Source organism: Xyrauchen texanus, chromosome 15 (genome assembly GCF_025860055.1).
Source record: "Xyrauchen texanus isolate HMW12.3.18 chromosome 15, RBS_HiC_50CHRs, whole genome shotgun sequence".
Classification (NCBI taxonomy): Eukaryota; Metazoa; Chordata; class Actinopteri; order Cypriniformes; family Catostomidae; genus Xyrauchen; species Xyrauchen texanus.
The window spans coordinates 11501573-11519758 of record NC_068290.1 but is presented as its reverse complement, the minus strand read 5'-3'; the positions used below and the strand labels follow the sequence as shown (position 1 = coordinate 11519758).

The following is an 18186-nucleotide window of genomic DNA, read 5'->3' as shown; positions in this document are numbered from 1 at the left end:
TTTTATTGTACTTATTTGTCCTTTTTGGAGATTGAGAGCCCTTTGTTACGGAAGAGGATTAGGGCCAAGCAATAATAAAAAAATAAAACCATCTCGAGATTAATGTCATTATAATGCGAGATTAAACTCGTTAAATTTCGAGAAAAAAGTCGAAATACAATCTTGAGAATAAACTCATTAAATATCGAGAATAAAGTCGTTGTGTTTCGAGAAAAAACTCGTTAAGTTTAATCTCGCATTATAATGACTTTATTCTCGATATTTAATGAGTTTATTCTCAAGATTGTATTTCGACTTTTCTCGAAATTTAACGAATTTAATCTCGCATTATAATGACTTTAATCTCGAGATGGTTTTATTTTTTTATTATTGCTTGGCCCTAATCCTCTTCCGTACTTTGTCACTATCTACTTTCATTAATTTTATTTAAAATTGCAGCTCAGATATTCTACAAAAACATGTTGTTGTATTTCACGCATGCCTTTACTGGTAAATGAACCATTTGTTCACACATAGGCTACCATCAAAAAGGAAATTTAGAGGTAATGATACAACTTTGCATTAAGGGAAATTGCCAGAGCAAAATTTACCAGTATTTTCAAAAGGCATTTGACCTCTACACTGAAAATTGTTGGTAATTTTCTGGAAAAGACTGTATGTGTGAAACGCGATTATCATCCACTAAACCAGGGTATGCGTGTGGTCAATATGGCAGTGCTTGACGTGGGAAGAAATCCTTAGTGGTTCTTACCTTCTTCTGATCGTTTCACAATGTGACGAGGCAAGCAAAGAATGAGGATCTAAGTGCAGCTTTAATGGATACAAAAGATGAACAAAGTATAACAAAACGCAGGAAACCAGGCATAGAACATGACAATACATGCAAAAACTGACAAACTAACTGTGGGGAAACAAGGGCTTAAAAATACAAGGGAAAAGAAGGAACACCTGGGGAAACAATCAGGGAATGAGAAACAATCAGGGAGAATCAATCAAGGAATAAAACTACAAGGACTACAAAACTAACACAGGAAACTAAACAAGAATTTCAACATAAAAGCACAAAAAAAAAAAGACAACAGGGAATATGTGACACACAAACAGGACACCGCACTGGCATCTTGTAAAAGTTACAATCGCTGCCGGTCCTGTGATACGAATTGCGCACTTTGAGCACTGCCATGAAGGAAAGAAACTTCCAGTGCATTATCTGCCATCTGACGAAACTTTTCAGGGCTGTATCCACCTTTTTCCTGAACACAGAAGTGTTCCAGGCCAACTGTTTTCAATTTCCGGTCTACACTGTTTACATCCACATCAGTGTTTATTCTTAGCAGGTAAAGTATTACATTTGTAGAAGTTGTCAAAAAATATGTGAATCCATAGAGCCGATCCTTCACAGAGTTGAGATGCCTATTTCTTTTTATTTCTTTTTTTTTTTTTTTGACAATGCCTCATCTGAGTAGATGACATGAAGCTATTTTCCGAGATGATATCATTAACTACTTTGGGTTGTTATGACAGCCAAAAACTGTTCAAGTTGAGCATGAAATTCATTTTTATTCCACATAACACTTAAATGGTTGTTGTTCTCCATCTGGTTTGCTCGTTTGAGTTAGTTTTACATAGTAATATATTACTATGTAAAACTAACTCAAACGAGCGAACCAGATGGAGAACAACAACCATATAGTCTGTGTATAATTTCATTCATCTAGGTTAGCATATTCCATGTTTATAAGGACTTTAGAATTTTCTAAATATTTTCATAAGATAGAATAAAGTTTAGTACGAAAATGATTGAAGAATCATGATTTTTTTGTGAAAACATTCATACACAGATTTCACGCATATATATGTGCGTATGCACAGTTAGTGAATGAAGCCCAATCTGATGATCTGTGATCAACCCCTAACTCAAACTTAAACATAAAGCATATTACAGGCTATTTCCATACATCATTCATTTGTATTGCATACATTTATATGAAATGAGTAACCATGTTTGTTCACAGATGTTTCATTTCTTAAAATAAAGGTCACATCCACACTGAAATGTTTTCAATTGAAACCACATATTTGTCTCTGGAACCTTGCATTCACACTGTATTCCTTCAAAGATGATGGGAAGTTTACTCTGAATTGCTGTTCAGCGATGGAACACGAAGACAATTGCATTTCAGATCGTACATGGAACAGCAATTTTTCACATGCACATTAAAGGGATTAAGAGTGTTCATAAGTTTCTGTTTGGACCAGAAACTTTTGGAAAATGCTTGCAAATGGCAGCGTTGATGGAGAGAATTTCGAAAATGGAAACACCATTTGTGAACATAGCCAAAGTGTTGGATAAGGGGCTAAGTAAAATTCGGTGCCTGTATTGTGTCAATTGGAATTCTTTTTGTTGATAGCTTGGTCTCTGTGGGAATAAATGTCGTAAGAGCTAAGTTGTAAATATCTCACTTTTTCTTATTTCTTGCACCATTTCCGAGCTGTCTTGAGACAATGTTGGTGCTGTCATTCTTTAAAGTTTAAACTGAATTGTAATCTTCTCTTTCAGGCATTTGCAAAAATGTCTAAGGTCTGTAAAACGTGATACATGATTCATCCAACACCCCTAGACTACATATTTATAGAGTTACATATTTATACAATTACATCTAACTGTTTTGCTCTCTTTTTTTTAATGGCTGAAAAGCTGCTGACTCCCCATACATGAATGAAATCTGTTTGACAGATTAGGCCCATTTTTTTTTTAGAGGCAATGATTATACAGTGTACAGCGCAAGGTTAATTGGCCGTGACTCGAATTAAACCATTTTGGCAGAACCTACCTGAAGAGAAAATGTTTATTCCTTTTCTGTCTGATGTTGAGACTGAATAGACATTTGAAGAATGTGTTAATACTGTAGCAGTGGACAGGATGATGCTATTTCAACCTATTAAGGGCCCTATTCTCTGTTGCCAATTGGGCGTATCTGTTGGTGCTCTGTGAAATGACAAACATTACATAATAGTGCTGGGACTTGGGACTTAGGACTTGAGTCGTTTGAGTTGGATGGGATGTTGGCATAATTAAAAAAAATATACAATGGCACGAACTGCAACATGAACTGCGTTTTAATAGCACACAATATACACATTATCAATCAGTTGACAATATACTTCAGCTGCTGCAGGATCTGTAATCAACATAATACAGGATGCTTAAACCAAGTTTACACAATGAGGAACATTTACCAGCAAATCAGACAATCAGTTTCCACTTTTGGAGATATTTGATTTGTTATAAGTGGTTTGCAGAATACTTTAGCACTGAGGAGTATCAGGTACAAAGACATAATTTTCACCAAACATAATCAAAATAATAATAATTATAATAATACAAATTAATAAATAAATCAATTTTATACCATATAAATGTAATAGCTATGTGGAGGCTATGCTTATCTATTTAGCTTTTTTGTTCTTATTATCTTCTTACAATAATAAGCTTTTTTTTTATCTTATTATTTCAACTCTAGCTGGTATTATAAACCTTTTCTTACACATTTAAACGCTGAAGGTGTCAATACTGAAAATACCGTAATGTTTTTTTATTAATCATCAATGTTACCGATATTAGATAAACTTACCAACTATGTACACATGAGTTTGTGGCCATGCTAGTTGAACAACTAAGATTCTTATCCACAATATACAGTTAAAGCATAAAGCGGTCTGGACGTAAACATTTTGTGCAGTGAATAATTAATTTGCAACTATGCATTGTTTCTGTAACATTTCTATTAAAAACAAAGTACCTATTTGACCAAATAGGCTATACATGATGCACTCAGCCTTTTAGGGAGGGGAATGGAATGATTTTACATAAATACAGATAAGTCTTTCTTTCTTGTTTCTTGGGGCTATAACAGTTTGATTATCCCCTGTATTAGCTCTCTAGTCTCTTCTTCTCCTTTCAGTCCATGTCTTTTATCTCCTTTCGTAGCGCTGTGCTCATTCTACACCTTCCGATCTCCACGCCCGGTCTTTCTTTAGTGTGCTTCCAGCTCAATTGACTCTCTTCTTCCTCTTTATATGGGATGAGATGTGAGCTATATGAACAGCTGCTATAGTGTTCCATGATGTCACAGTGGGGTCATGGGTCGCGGGACGTGTCACTGGCGAGGGAAGCAGCAGGAGGCATGGAGAGACAGTGTGAGAGGAGTGTAACCACATGAGTGTGAATAACACTGTTTGGGTGTGTGTATTTTCATCAGGGTAGGTTTATGGAGAGCATCGGTTAGCAGCTTCGTGGTCTTTGTTCCATCGAAAAGTTTTTTTTACTGGCCAGCCCGGACCGAGGCCAGGTGGTCACTGTGCTGGTTCTGGGCCCGGAAGTGCAGCCTCTGCTTGTTGGACTTCTTCTTCTGCTCTTTAGTTCGGTGCCCCTTCCCCGAACCTCCTATAGACAAAGAAAAAAAACACATTAACATACACTATAAAAAAAAATTGCCAGGTAACCTTAAACAATTAACTGGTTTTATTCATCACAGATATGATCTAAAGCTGAAGTATGCAATATCTGCACCACTACTAGCGCCACCAACAAAATTGCAACATTGTTTTCAAACAGTTTCCCGAATGCTCCCTCCGTCTACCCTTGATCGAACAAACAGAGTCCCGCCCCAAACTCACGCCATTGGTTGAGTCAATGTTGCTGTGTTTTAACAGTTAGGCCGCTCAAACAAATAGAACAAAATGTTTATAGCACCACAGAGACAGTGTTTACAGTTTTCGAGGAAATCAACCTACCAATGGCTTACTTATAGTTGTCTCTGCATATGGGACCGGAGAAAGCGTTTCAACATCAGAAAAGTTACACATTTCAGCTTTAATATTACTGAATCAACCTGACTACATTTGGTTACACAAGGGCTGTCCAGAAATATGACATGCGACCACCAGTTTTAATACACAATTCTGCGATAAGGATATAATTCTGATTGACTAGCTGCTCTAAGCATTTTTTGTTGTTGTTGATGTTTTTTGTCAATTTTTGTGAACACATTTTTATCAGTGAAATGGATATTATCAAGCTGATAAAAATGTGTGCACAAAAATTTACCAAAAAAAATGAATAGAAATTAAATAAAAATGAAGAACTGGATTTGCCAAAGTTTGCAAATTCATGGCACTGAATCTGAAGATATTAATTTAAAATTTATAAAAAGTAAAATAAATAAATAAATAACACAGTCACTGTAGTAGTAAATTATGAAAAATTAAAAAAGTTGATGTAAAAATAATACAAATAAATTATATGAAATAATATGAACATTTTTACCATACACTTCTGTGTGCTAATAAAATATTAATATGTGCTAATACATATACATTTATGCATTTGGCAGATGCTTTTATCCAAAGTGACTTACAGTGCACTTATTACAGGGATAATTCCCCCGGAGCAACCTGGAGTTAAGTGCCTTGCTCAAGGACACAATGGTGGTGGCCGTGGGGATCGAACCAGCAACCTTCATAGCCCACTACGCCATAATAACCACTAATCATTTTTTTTAGTTTACCAGCACCAGTGCTAACACCTAATGAAGTGTACAGCCCTGGGTTACACCACAAAACAATTTTTTAGGCAAGATTAAATAGAAATAGATACCTCGTTTTACAGTGTACCACGTGAGACTTTCAGCTGCCTGTGAATAATATTTTATGATTTAAAGACAGCAGAACCCCAAACCAAATGAACCTCTCCTCACCCACTTTTTCCCCGCTCGCACACAAGCTTAAAAAACAGTGGAGCAAAGTGCATAACACTCATTCACTTCTCAGCAAGGCCCCCCAGACCCCAGACCAGAATTAATGTAACCCAGGTGTCACAATACCAAGCAAAGCATTCTGGAAAAAGACTGGCCCATGGAAATCTGTGTGGCATATCACACACAATGAAGGACGGCTTGTTTCCAACAGTGGCAAATAAGATAACGAGGTGTGTATGATTCAGAGTGTGAGTGTGAGTGTGAGTGTGTGTGTGTGTGTGTGTGTGTGTGTGTGTGTGTGTGTGTGTGTGTGTGTGTGTGTGTGTGTGTGTGTGTGTGTGTGTGAAAGTTTGAGGGGAGAAAGTGTGACAGAGGCAGGAAATTTGTCAGCTGGGAAAATCGGACTTGGATTCTGGGGTGGTATCTCGATCCCGATCTGGCACACATTCTCCACTAGCTATGCTATGGTTCAAATACAAGCTGCAGAAAATTATCTTTCTATAGTTGTGTTTCAAGGCCTGACTCAAAGTCTTATTACTGCACTTGTTCAGGCCATTTAGCGGCACAAAATGAGGCAAGGCTGCATAATGTGTGGTGACTTTATCTCATGTGGGCCTCTCTCTCACACACAGTCCCAGCTCTTGGCGTTCACACAGCTGCCCGATTGCCATTCCACAATGTGCATTCTTAGAAAATTATTTTCTTAAGTGGAAACAACCCTGAGAAAACAAGAATGGCTGCCTTTGCTCGCTTTTGGTGGCGCAGATTTTTATTTACAATTTCGCTTACTCTTCCACAGGCAATTTACCGCAATTAACACAATCGTGCTATTTTTGGGCCCGATTTCTTGCAGTCTTGCAATTTGGCAGAATGCAAAAACACTGTCTTTACACAATGGCTTGTTATGCTTTCGGACACACCTTGAAAACCGTTCAGGTTCAGTCTGACTCGTTTTATTCTGCCAGCTGTCCGATTTCGCCCCACACATGTCACATTAAAACAGCAAAACCGTTTATCCTCTTTGATAAATGTCACTTTCAATTGTTCCAAGTGAGCCATAATGGCTTTATGCAGGCGCAATATGCAAGCTCATAATGACCATAGGGAGTTTCTTTTCGTTTTCCATTTAAAGAGGCCATTTTCATTCGAAACTGAGTTGTTGCGTGCTTTATAAACCAAGTCTGCATGTCTCCATTGCAATCAATTTGGGGGACACATTTTGATGGCAGTAGAGAGCAGAGTTCTATATTAAAAAAGACCTAAGTAGCAGGCCAGGGCACATATGTTCTTCCCTCCTAACCATTAGAACAATATCCTGTCTCATTAAGCTCTGTTTATAGTATTGGAGAGCTGTGATTAACTTTGAGAAAACTAAACTTGAGGCTATGCCTCTATGGACCACATATCTACTGATCATGATAATTGCATGCTGATCAAATCATTGCAAAGTCATCAATCAAATGGACATTAAAGGACAGTTGCTTGAGATTGTTTATATTGCATTTTTGTCAAAGTCATTACAAGAGACAGAGTCATATTAAAGTGCTTACACGTAATATTTATTTACACATGCTTACATGTAGCAACAGATTTGGAATCTGATATCCCATTGGACACATAAATCATCACTTAATTTAGAATTTTGAGCAATAGCTGGACAGAATTTCATAACATTTCAGAACTGACAGCTAGAGGGCAACCAATACTAACTGAAAGCTTTATCCCTGTGCAGGTCAAAACAATGCCTGAAATGGAAAATCATATCAAGATGTGTCTCAACCTGAATTTCTGTCAGGCATAAGATTGTTTAAACAAGCGTGTTTGCAATTTTGATATAATATTTACAGTTAATTGACAACTCCAGTTAGCATAGGTCACGGTGGAAGGGCAATCTCAAGAAAATGTTGTCTTTCCGAAACAAATCAGCAGATGCAGTTTGCATTTCCATGAGGAGATGCAAAAACATGAAGGGAAAACACACAAAAAATTTGTTTTTAGGGTCTCTGATTGGGAAAGCTGAAAGTAAACATATTGCTATATGCCAGAATGGCGTTTTATCCATAAACATTGTTATATTTTTCCCTTTTTTTTGTGGAATTCAAAAAAACAATCTTTTCAAATCTGATTGCCTTCCTTTTGTAGATAAAACTAGCATCTGCCAAAAGACACTCAGTTGTACATGACTTTCAGCATCAAACAAACAAACAAACAAACTAGCACTAATCAAAAACAGTGTGTTTCTGTGCACTCTAACGTTCCTTAAACGACCGATATCTGCACGGAAAATTGATTACCAATCCTTGGCAACAAAAGACAGATTTTTTCCCCTGAGTGTGTGAGTGTCAAGGGAATAGAGGAAATCAAAGAGAACACAGGTGTAATTTGAAACACATTTCATCTATCCTCCAGATATCCACATGACTTTCTTATTTTGAGAAATGGCTCCTCTGCTCGTTTCTACCACACACACGCATATGATCTACTGAAACACCTGCACTGTGAGATGAGCCTGACAATATACTGCTGGGTGGAAGTTCCTCTTCCAACCACAAATTCCTTCAGCACACAAATTTGATGAATTGCTGTCTCCTTTTAATCCATCTCTCCTCTACCTGGCACTGTCTCTCTGCAACGCGTTCATTTTCTCTCATGGTGTGCCATCAAAATAACATATGATACCATCAGCCTTCAGATAAATGTTACAGTTTTTTAAGTTTGTTATGGATTTCAGTTCTATCAAGATGAAGAACTCCAAATGAAACATTTGTAAAGCCAGCGAGATAGTGTTTAAAAGATTCATGTGTGTCACCTTTTTAATATTGCTTCATCATATAAGTAAATATAATTCCACATGAGGTATTATTTATGTCTGTAGTACAAACTGTTTAATACAGTTAAGGGTTTAGAACAAATCTCTAACCAAGAGTATGAAATAATGTTACAGCGATGCTTGTCTAGACTAGAAACATACTTTACACTAGTTTGCATACGCAAATATGAGCAATTAGCCAACGCACAGTCTGGTTGAACATCCATAACATGCTTTCTTGCGTTACTGTGGCAGTAACAAACCTCAGTAGTCAAGGGGGGCGAAAGAGTTAACTTCAAAAGCCTATGCCATTAAATTGGATTTGTTATTATTCAGGTAAGTTGCTACAAATATATTGACACCATAGTAGGGTTAAAAATAAAAAAACTCATTGTAGAAGTGGACAGTACACGTAATTTATTTTCTATACCACTCCTTGCTGCAATGGTGAGAATATAGCAAGTATTTGCATTGTGTAATGGATTACGATCTGACAAAATTTGGAACACAACAACATACATCAGCATTAACGTACTTGCATATAGTATTTTTCAGCTGTTGGAGCTGTGGGACTATCCAATTGGTGGTAATGATGACCTGCTATCAAAGAGGCAGTGACCAAATGAAAAGAAGCACTTGTGTTCTGCCTTAAATCCAACCCAAAGTGACTTCATCTGCATGACTCAAGTAGTTCAGGAATCGAAAGGCCTAATCTTATCAGCACAGCATGCGGTTTAAAAAAAATCGATACCTGACCTCAATAAAGCATTATGGGCGAGCGGTAAATGGGCTTCTCTGAGAAGACTCTTCTTCTGCTCAGAATCTTCTCATCTTTCAAGGGATAAACAATTAATAATTGTCTTCTCTGCTGCTCCTTAATCTCATCTCCCCCTCCCAAATAAAAGAGGCATAAAGTGAGAATCAGGAGAAAAGACAGATGTATAAGACTTGTGGATGTATAAGATGATAAAGCTGATGATTCAGTGGTCTATCATTTTCATAAAGACACCAAAAACAAAGTCATTATTTGTGAGTGAAGGAGATGAACACTGGCGCCAGCGAGATTTGATTTCAGTGGCAGAAATTGGATTAGCGGCCATTAAGGGTCTCCTAACACATACATTTATAATGCTGCATAGAAGAGCGTAACTGCAGCCAGCTCCCATTGACTTACACTGTGTCTGCATGAAGATCCACACTGACAGAACACAGTGTTTGTGGTTGTAGTTAAAGACTATATGCAATCCATGCAAAATGCTTATATCTCCCTCTCTTTCTCTCTCTGTTCCCATAAGTAGTAGAGTACCTTACCTTTATGTCCCTACATGGTCCTAAACTTCCTTGCATAATTGAATAATCAAAAAGTTACTTAAATTAGTTGAAGATCCAAGGATTCCTAGTGCTTATAAGGATGTGCAAAACTACTTTAAACTGCTCTAAACTGCTTTTAAAATTGACTAGTAGGTTTGTTGTGTGAACTACTAGTTGATTAATCGGTCTTGAGGAAGCCTAACTGGAAGCATCTCTTAGGGGGCGTTTACATAAGACACGTTCTTGTATTAAAAACCAGAAGCTCAACACAACTGAACAGAATGCAGGGTGTCTCGAAACATGTTTTTAAAAGTTGGACTATTTTTACCTAATGGCAGGATGCTCTAAAACTATGCAAGATGTGATATAATAACCAAAGACAGTGCTACTCAACACGCAGCTTTCAAAACATATTTTTGCGGCCTGCAAGATATTGTCATCATCAAAAAATATATTTATTTCAAATGTGTATACATATTTGGATGTACATTTTCAAGAGTATTTACAGTAATTCAGATAAAACACATCTCCATATGTGTGTGTGTGTGTGTGTATATATATATATATATATATATATATATATATTCATGTACTGTATATACACATGCCTATATGTTCAACCTGCCACCAGTGCTGCTGAAACAGTTCTACTCAGCAGTCATTGAGTCTGTCCTCTGCACTTCAATAACTGTCTGGTTTGGTGCAGCTACGAAATCAGACATCAGAAGACTACAAAGGACAGTTCGGTCTGCTGAGAGGATTATTGGTTGCCCCCTGCCCCCCCTTCAAGAACTATATACTTCCAGAGTGAGGAAAAAGGCTGGTAAAATCACTCTGGACCCCACTCACCCTGCCCACTACCTTTTTGAACTGTTGCCTTCTGGCCGGCGCTTCAGAGCTCTGAACATCAGAACCGTCAGACACAGGAACAGTTTTTCCCTCAGGCCATCCATCTAATGAACAATTAAATTGCCCCATTGAGCAATAATTATGTGCAATACACAGTTTAATTTTAATTTTAATTTATATTATCCAACTTATCCACTTCTGCCATTACTTACATTGCTCTGTACATAATATACAGGTTTTTGTTCTTTATATAACAGATTGTATTAGATTTGCACTACGTGTGTGTATGTGGGTATGTATGAAGGTGAGTGTACGTACGTATATGTATAATTATTTATTTTGTGTTCTTTTTTGTTTTTAATTACCTATGTCTTGCTGCTGTTTTTGGTATTGTTTGTATTGTTGTTGACTGGAAGCTCCTGTCACCTAGACAAATTCCTTGTATGTGTAAGCATACTTGGCAATAAAGCTGATTCTGATTCTGATTCTATATAAACTAGTCAAACTCACTCTTTGACTAGTTGGTTTTTGGACGACTAGCCGTTTAGTCGGCAATTGTAACCAATCGATATGTTCTACACACTAAAATAAAAAATTCATTCTGTAAATGATCAAGTTTCAAAACATAATAAATAAATAAATAAATAACATGTAGAGACAGAGAGAGAGAGAGAGAGAGAGAGAGAGAGAGAGGAATAGAGATAAATAAGCACAGAGAGAGTGGGAGTGAGAAACAGTGAGAGAGGGATAGAGAGAGAGATGAAGTCTAGTGGTACCGGAGAACAAGCGAAATACTCTCACCCTGAGAAGACAATCCTTTATAAGTAGAAGTCCATCTTGCCAACCAGCTGACAAGAAGCTTCTCTGCACTGTGTCACTTAGCCTAACAAGATTACTCTGAATCATACCTTCTTCTCTCCCGCTTTCTTTCTCTTTCTCTCTCCCTCTGAAGATCTGCTTACTATCAGATGGAATGTTTTAAAACACATGCGTTCCCACTGAAAAGCTAATGTTGAGATTAGGTGGGTCATTATTTTCCTAATTCCCTGCCACAGTGAAGGGAATTGTAGAGAGTTTAAGGAGCAGGTTAGTCTACCACATGTTCTTTGAAGATCTCTGTGATGATATGTCAAAGTGAAAAGCCCTACAATTAGATCACTGTCTTTAGCACGAAAACACGCATGACTTATGTACTGATTAATGTGATTGCGAATATGTCTTTTTTTCCGGGAATCCTTCAGGTTGTGGGGCTGCATTAAAGATAATGTGTTCAGACTGTTCCAGTTCAGACAGTTCTGGATAATATTTAAAGGTATAGTTCACCCAAAAAGGAACATTTTGTCATTATTTACTGACCCTCATGTTATTCCAAGTCCATATAGCCTTCTTTCTTCCATGGAACACAAAAAGTGATGTGAAGGCAGAATTGTAACCTCAGCCACCATTCACTTCCACTGAGGCTGTCATTCCCTAGCATACTTTCTAACATCTCTTTTTTGGTCCATCTTTTCAGATATCAATAAATCACCTGAATACTTGAGTGATGTCCACTACAAAACATGAAGCACACTCTGATCACACCCCAGAGGGGTACCACAGTAATGCCCACTACCCATGATGACTACCACACACAGAAGCTGATATGCCTGCCACCGCAAGCCCAGAGAGAGGGGTGCAAAACAGCTTCTGCGGTCTGCTATCTCCCTGCCTGACTCACCCCAACATCTGGGTGTAAGTACATAGAGACTTAGTCTTGTGTCCCTCAGAAAATGAGGCATAATTAGCTTTAGTTTCATTTAATTACTGCTTAAAAGTTATGTTACGTTTCTGACAAGAGACATAAAAAGCTTCCAACGCTTTATCAAAGAGAGCTCCATAAATGGCTCTGCGCTATTTTAGCAAGCGTTCATGCTATTACCCACTGGGCCTAAGAAAGCGATAAAAAGATCAAGGGAAAACCACAGATTCATAATTTTTGTCATCTGCCACAATTTGACAATTGCGTCATTTTTGATAAGGCAAATAATAGTGAATCAAACACAAGCTGAGGTAAAAGCATTTAGTTTTTCTGGAGTCGATAAAGTATTTTTAATCTTTACAAGCTAGCTTCACTTTGATTTACATAAACATCTGTTCCATAGTGATAGAAAGGAGGAATGATATACTAGCGGCGGTTAAGACTAGCATTCTGATTTTTTATCCATTCAGCTATTGCTGGTTTGCGAGAAAAATAAATGACATATGGGGTTACATACCCAGGCAATCTTTCAAAGCATTTTGTGATTAACATCTTGGAATATTTTGTGTTTTAAAAAAACTTAGTGGGTTTATCTGTATAAAGAAGTGGTTGCTAGAATGAGCTTAAGGCTTCTGTCTTCGCTCACCTACAAACCAGCAAAACGTTTCTAGGGAAAAATTTCCTCACTGGAATTCATCACTTTTTTTGCTCCAAGAGTGTTGAAGTTTAAAAGCTCATTTTCATGTTTGCCCTTAAAATGGAACAAAAAAGAGGCATATAAAAATACATTTATCAGCTAAAATTATACAAATTATTTGATAGAACTTTTGTATTCCATTTCACTCCTGAAGCTGCATTTCCTGCGGGTGTTGGTGGGAGTGATGGGAAGTATGGTTTGTGTGTGTGTTTGTCTCTGCAAAGGAGAACAGCGTAGCTCCCCATACAATGGCCAGGCTTCAGACTTTTTAATTTACTTATGGATGTAGAGGTAGTACTATTGTACACTGTGATGTGCCTTTCATTATGGAGAGGTAGGAAAAGGGAGGAAAGAGATTAAACACTTTTCTACCATTTAATTGTGAAACTGTTCCTTGTCATTCCTTACCAATCTATGCTTGTTTGCACGGTTACGGTTTCTTTTTCCACTGTGGTGCTGTAGAATGGGATTAGAATGGGCCGTTTAATACTTCTGCATTGAACCTATGCTGTAGCCTATATGCGGTGCCATATGCTGTGATTAGCATTTATAAATCTGCGTCATTTTGCGAGTAGCAACACAGCCAAAATGCTAATGAATTGAGAGACAATGCCTTCATTTCTAAAATTATTATAGATTTTATGAATAAACCAAAGTAATGTAATTGAAGGTTTCAAAAGTAATTATTAAATTAGTGTGAACATTTTGAGGAAATAAATTAGGCATGTACTACTGTATGCTTGCTTATGAGTTGCTTAAATAATAATAAGTAAATATCTTAGCATACTTTGACGCTCCATGTTGACAAAAAAAATACATCATATCAATACATCACCACTCGGTTGTCTTGACCAACATGAAATGGCTGTTGTTTTTACAACTTTACAATGAAGGAGACGTTTGTAAACAAATGTGGCTTTTTGTCACGTTTTCACTTTTTAATTCATGAAATTTAAACAATAAAAAACAGCAGATGCTCCTGATTAAAACAAGCCCAAATAAATTGTGATAGATCTTAAAATAATCTTGAAGAAAATGCCAAGCTGCCTCAAATATTGTTTTAATCATCTCGGGAGACGTCTCTGATTACAAAGCAGACCATTCACGGCTGTTGTGGTCTGCATAGACAAAATGCATAGTTTAATTTTTGGAAAGGTGCATGTCAGGCTACGATGTAGGTTCGAGGCAGAAATATAAAGTGGCCTCAACTTGGCAAGTGACCAATCGTGAGTCACTACATACTAAAGGCGTTCCTCCAGCATGGTTGAGTACGGCTAGCTAGCCAAGCTGAGAAATCCAGGCCTGGAGTGGTTTGTAATTGTGCTACTGGAACTATTACTCACTGTACTCGGTGGAAAAGCGTATATTATGTTGGCAGGAAAGTGGATGTTCATTGTGGAGTTTTGGGAAACATTTGGGTGCCCTTTAACTTTTTTAAAGCTATCACCATCACTTGGGCTTTTCAAAAAGAGGTCCATGTTAAATTCATACAATCTTATCTGTTCCTAATATAAACGCACACCAAGACATGGACAGACACTCTAAGTAAACCTGCTGGCTACAGCTTGATCAAAGAACGTAACTGTTCTAGCCCTGTCTGGACCATATGTGCATCTCCCTGTACGCCTGGCCCTTCCCAGCCCTGTTTGTTCCTCTGTCCCTCAGGACACTCTGGCGGATGTAAGAGGAAGTTGTGAAGTATGATGTGTTCCTGATATTTCATTTCAGAACAAGGCCCTCAATCCCCATCTCGGCTGGGGGACCGGGAGGAAATCTGCCTCATGTCTAGAGGAACTGAGCAGGTTTAAACAAAAAGAGTGAGTGCCCATGAGGCAGAAGGGCTGTGCAAAATCAGACAGACTTACATGCTAAAACTGAAGAAACCAATGTGTGAGCTGTTTGGAGGAGAGGGATTCTCTTTGAAATGCTTCACGTCAAGGGCATCAAGGCTGCTCTCATTCAATGTTACAATTTATCAAATTCCCTTAAAAGACATTTCCTCTGTCTAAATAGTGTGCTTGTATCCTTTCGAGACCTAAAATAAGAGGTCGAAAATTATCCAGTTCTTCTGTACTTGCATCTGTGGGGCTATGGGATGTGTTTAATATTTTCATGATTGAGTCCTGTGGGGCCAGGTGCAACGGATCCTATTGCCTTTACACAAGGCTGTCCTTATACAGCACTCACTTGGTTTTTTTTAAGTTAAAATTACAGCTTTTATCATTTATCAACAGGGCTAAAATGTTGTGGAAGCAAGCCCCTTAAACCCCCACAATGCCAAGGTGCCGGGAATCCCTTTGGTCCTACACACTTGTTACGGAAATAAAAATACTTCCCCATAGGGGAACTGATTTTTTTATGATAACTTATAAACTCTTTAAACCAGAGGTATCAATTAAAGTTCAAAAGGTTCGGCCTCAACATTTCCTTCCGACCAAAAAATAAAAATTCTATCATTTCTTAGCCATACTGACAATGTGTAAGACATTTTTGGAAAATAGTTCATATACATTACCAAGTTGGCAGCAATAGTACTTTGTAAAATAAGAAAAAATTATAAATCCTAAACAGTCAAAAATGATCTTAATAACGGCAAGGATAAGGACATTGGGGGCCCAGACACAACCAAAGTAGTGGGGTATGGGAGATCTTCTACCATTTATATACATACGTATATCATTTATTTACATTCAGACACCTACGAATGGGGGCATAGGAGGCCTTGTGACTGAGGACTAAGGAAAGATACTGGATAAGGGTTCCCCTGATCAAATTTAGGTAATGTTAAAGTCTGAATGTACCATTTTTATATTTTCCTTAAAATGTGAATCTACCAAAAAAAAAAAACAATTTACATCAAAATAGTGCAGTTTAAAGAATACAGTTGGCTAGTGTCATGTATAAATGGGCTGACTATCAAATAATGGAAATGTTCTCATCATAAGCAGAGAACTCATCATTTCAAAGTTTTGTTTGACTTTCCTTGTCATCTATGACAAAGATAATGTCATCTCTGACTCTATATGACTTTATAAAAAAATTACAAATATCTTTGTTTATTATCAAAAGACTTGAAACATGTTGATAAAATAAAGCTAATTTTAAACAGGAAAAAAAACTCATCATAGTCTAAAGGCGCTCTGGAACCATGATAAATTGTCCTGCCACAAACCTGGCTTAGCCGAACTATAGGAGTCATATCAGACACATGAAGATCGTTTTATATTACTTAATTCTTGTTTTCTACAGTATGTTTTAGCCAAAGATTCCATCTATACTGCTGCTCACTGTGTGACTCCGCTATGGTCTACTCTCATTATAATAAAGATGTCTGCAGCTCTACTATGCAACACCTCATGTCGCAGGCCAAGGAAGAGAGGCAACGCGTGCAGAGCACGAAAGGGCTCCATAAATTAGGTGTGTTGGGTGCTAGAGAAACATTTTCGAGGATACAGAGCTGAAAGAGACAGTCTATGCCCCAGAGCACTTTTGGTGTACACAGCTCTGTTGTTTTGTCACACTGCTAACTTAAAGTGTAGAAAATGTGAGATGGGGCAACCGTTGTCATGTCTCGCATTCCGGATGAATCCAATCCATGGTCACGACTGCGGTCTACTAATTGGTGACTGCTGCTTAAAAAGAGACCTACCATGAGATCTGAGGTTGTTAATTGAAAGTATATGCATCACCAATCAGACAATCGCGGCAAACAAACTGCGGAAAAAATAGCCTAGCAGCAGGGACGTGCCGTCCATATAAGCAAGGTAAGCAGTGCTTACCTAACAGAAGAGTGAAAAGAAAAATGACACTATGAAATATTTAAATACAATTGATAATATAAACTACAGTTTTCATTCATATTCTTCATCTTTCATCTAAGTTGAGCAGCACAGACAGTTATTCATGTATTCGCTTTGGTGCTGACTTAAAGCATTGCTTACTGCCTTATTCAACATTATGCGTTCATTCAAACTGAATAATGCCCGCTATTACAAATGACCAAGGTAAGCATGCTTACCTAAACGAGTAGCCAATAAGAAGTGCCTTCCTTCAGTCATGCTATCTGATAAACTCTAGTCACTGATTAGAGATTTAAACATTTTACCACTAGCTTTATTAAATGTGCCTGATTGCAGGAAATAAATGTCCTCCCCATGTCTCTAGTTCATTTTATGATTCAATGATCATAAACATGCTTGGTTCAATATATGACAATCTTTTATTTGTGCGATATGAGCAATATTACTGTCCTGAATTTAAAACAATTTGGTCATGAAGTTTGTCACAGTGACATAATTGTTTCCATTGACTAGTGGGTTCTAAGGCAACAATTTATCTATAACATTTCCGTGACATTACACTCACCCGTATAATGTGTTTTGGGCATAACGTTTAATAATGTGCATTAAAAATATTTGATGCTTGCCCAGTCTCAAAGCCAACGGCACATGCCTGCCAAGCAGTGACCGACCACTTCCATGATGCATTGCGAATGACGCAACCGAGTCTCCTACATTCTCAAACTATATTTGTATATATCTGAATATATTGCAATATACTTTAAATATATTTATTTTATAGATTTAAAACTTATTCTAAAATCAAGTCTTGTACATTTGTCTTTATTTGTCCAGTTTTCAAATATTTTTCTGCTACAAATCAGTTTGTAATTTTGTTGTTTTTTTACATTGGAGCTTGTTGGTTTGGTTTATGGCTTAGATGTGTTTAAAAAAAAAAATGATATGTTATTCCTATGAAAAAAAAAGAGAAAAATACTTCCAGAACCAAGATGTTGAAAAAATGGGTGGGCACTGTTGCGCTCTATTTGTATTTTGCTAAGCTTTTTCAAGGCCCAAAAGGATCAGGATTGCACACTGAAGCAACAGGAAGAAAAATAAGAACAGGGAAAAGATCCAAAAATCCAACAGTAACTGGAGAGCAGCAGGGATTTGTCCTACATCCAGGTATTTTTCAGTATAAACAATGTCTCGGGACCTGGATAGACATTGAGAGGCAAAGGAAG

The 18186-nt window shown here is 37.4% G+C and overlaps 1 protein-coding gene across 1 annotated transcript in view; it reads right to left on the bottom strand.

Annotated features, from left to right (window-relative positions):
• Window positions 1-3136: 3136 nt before the first annotated feature.
• Window positions 3137-18186, bottom strand: part of LOC127656335 (R-spondin-2-like) — a 73072-nt gene continuing 58022 nt past the window's right edge. Inside the window, exon 5 of the mRNA XM_052144615.1 lies at window positions 3137-4447. Coding sequence (XP_052000575.1) covers window positions 4326-4447 — 122 coding nt within the window. The 3' untranslated portion in view covers window positions 3137-4325. The remainder of the gene's footprint in view (window positions 4448-18186) is intronic.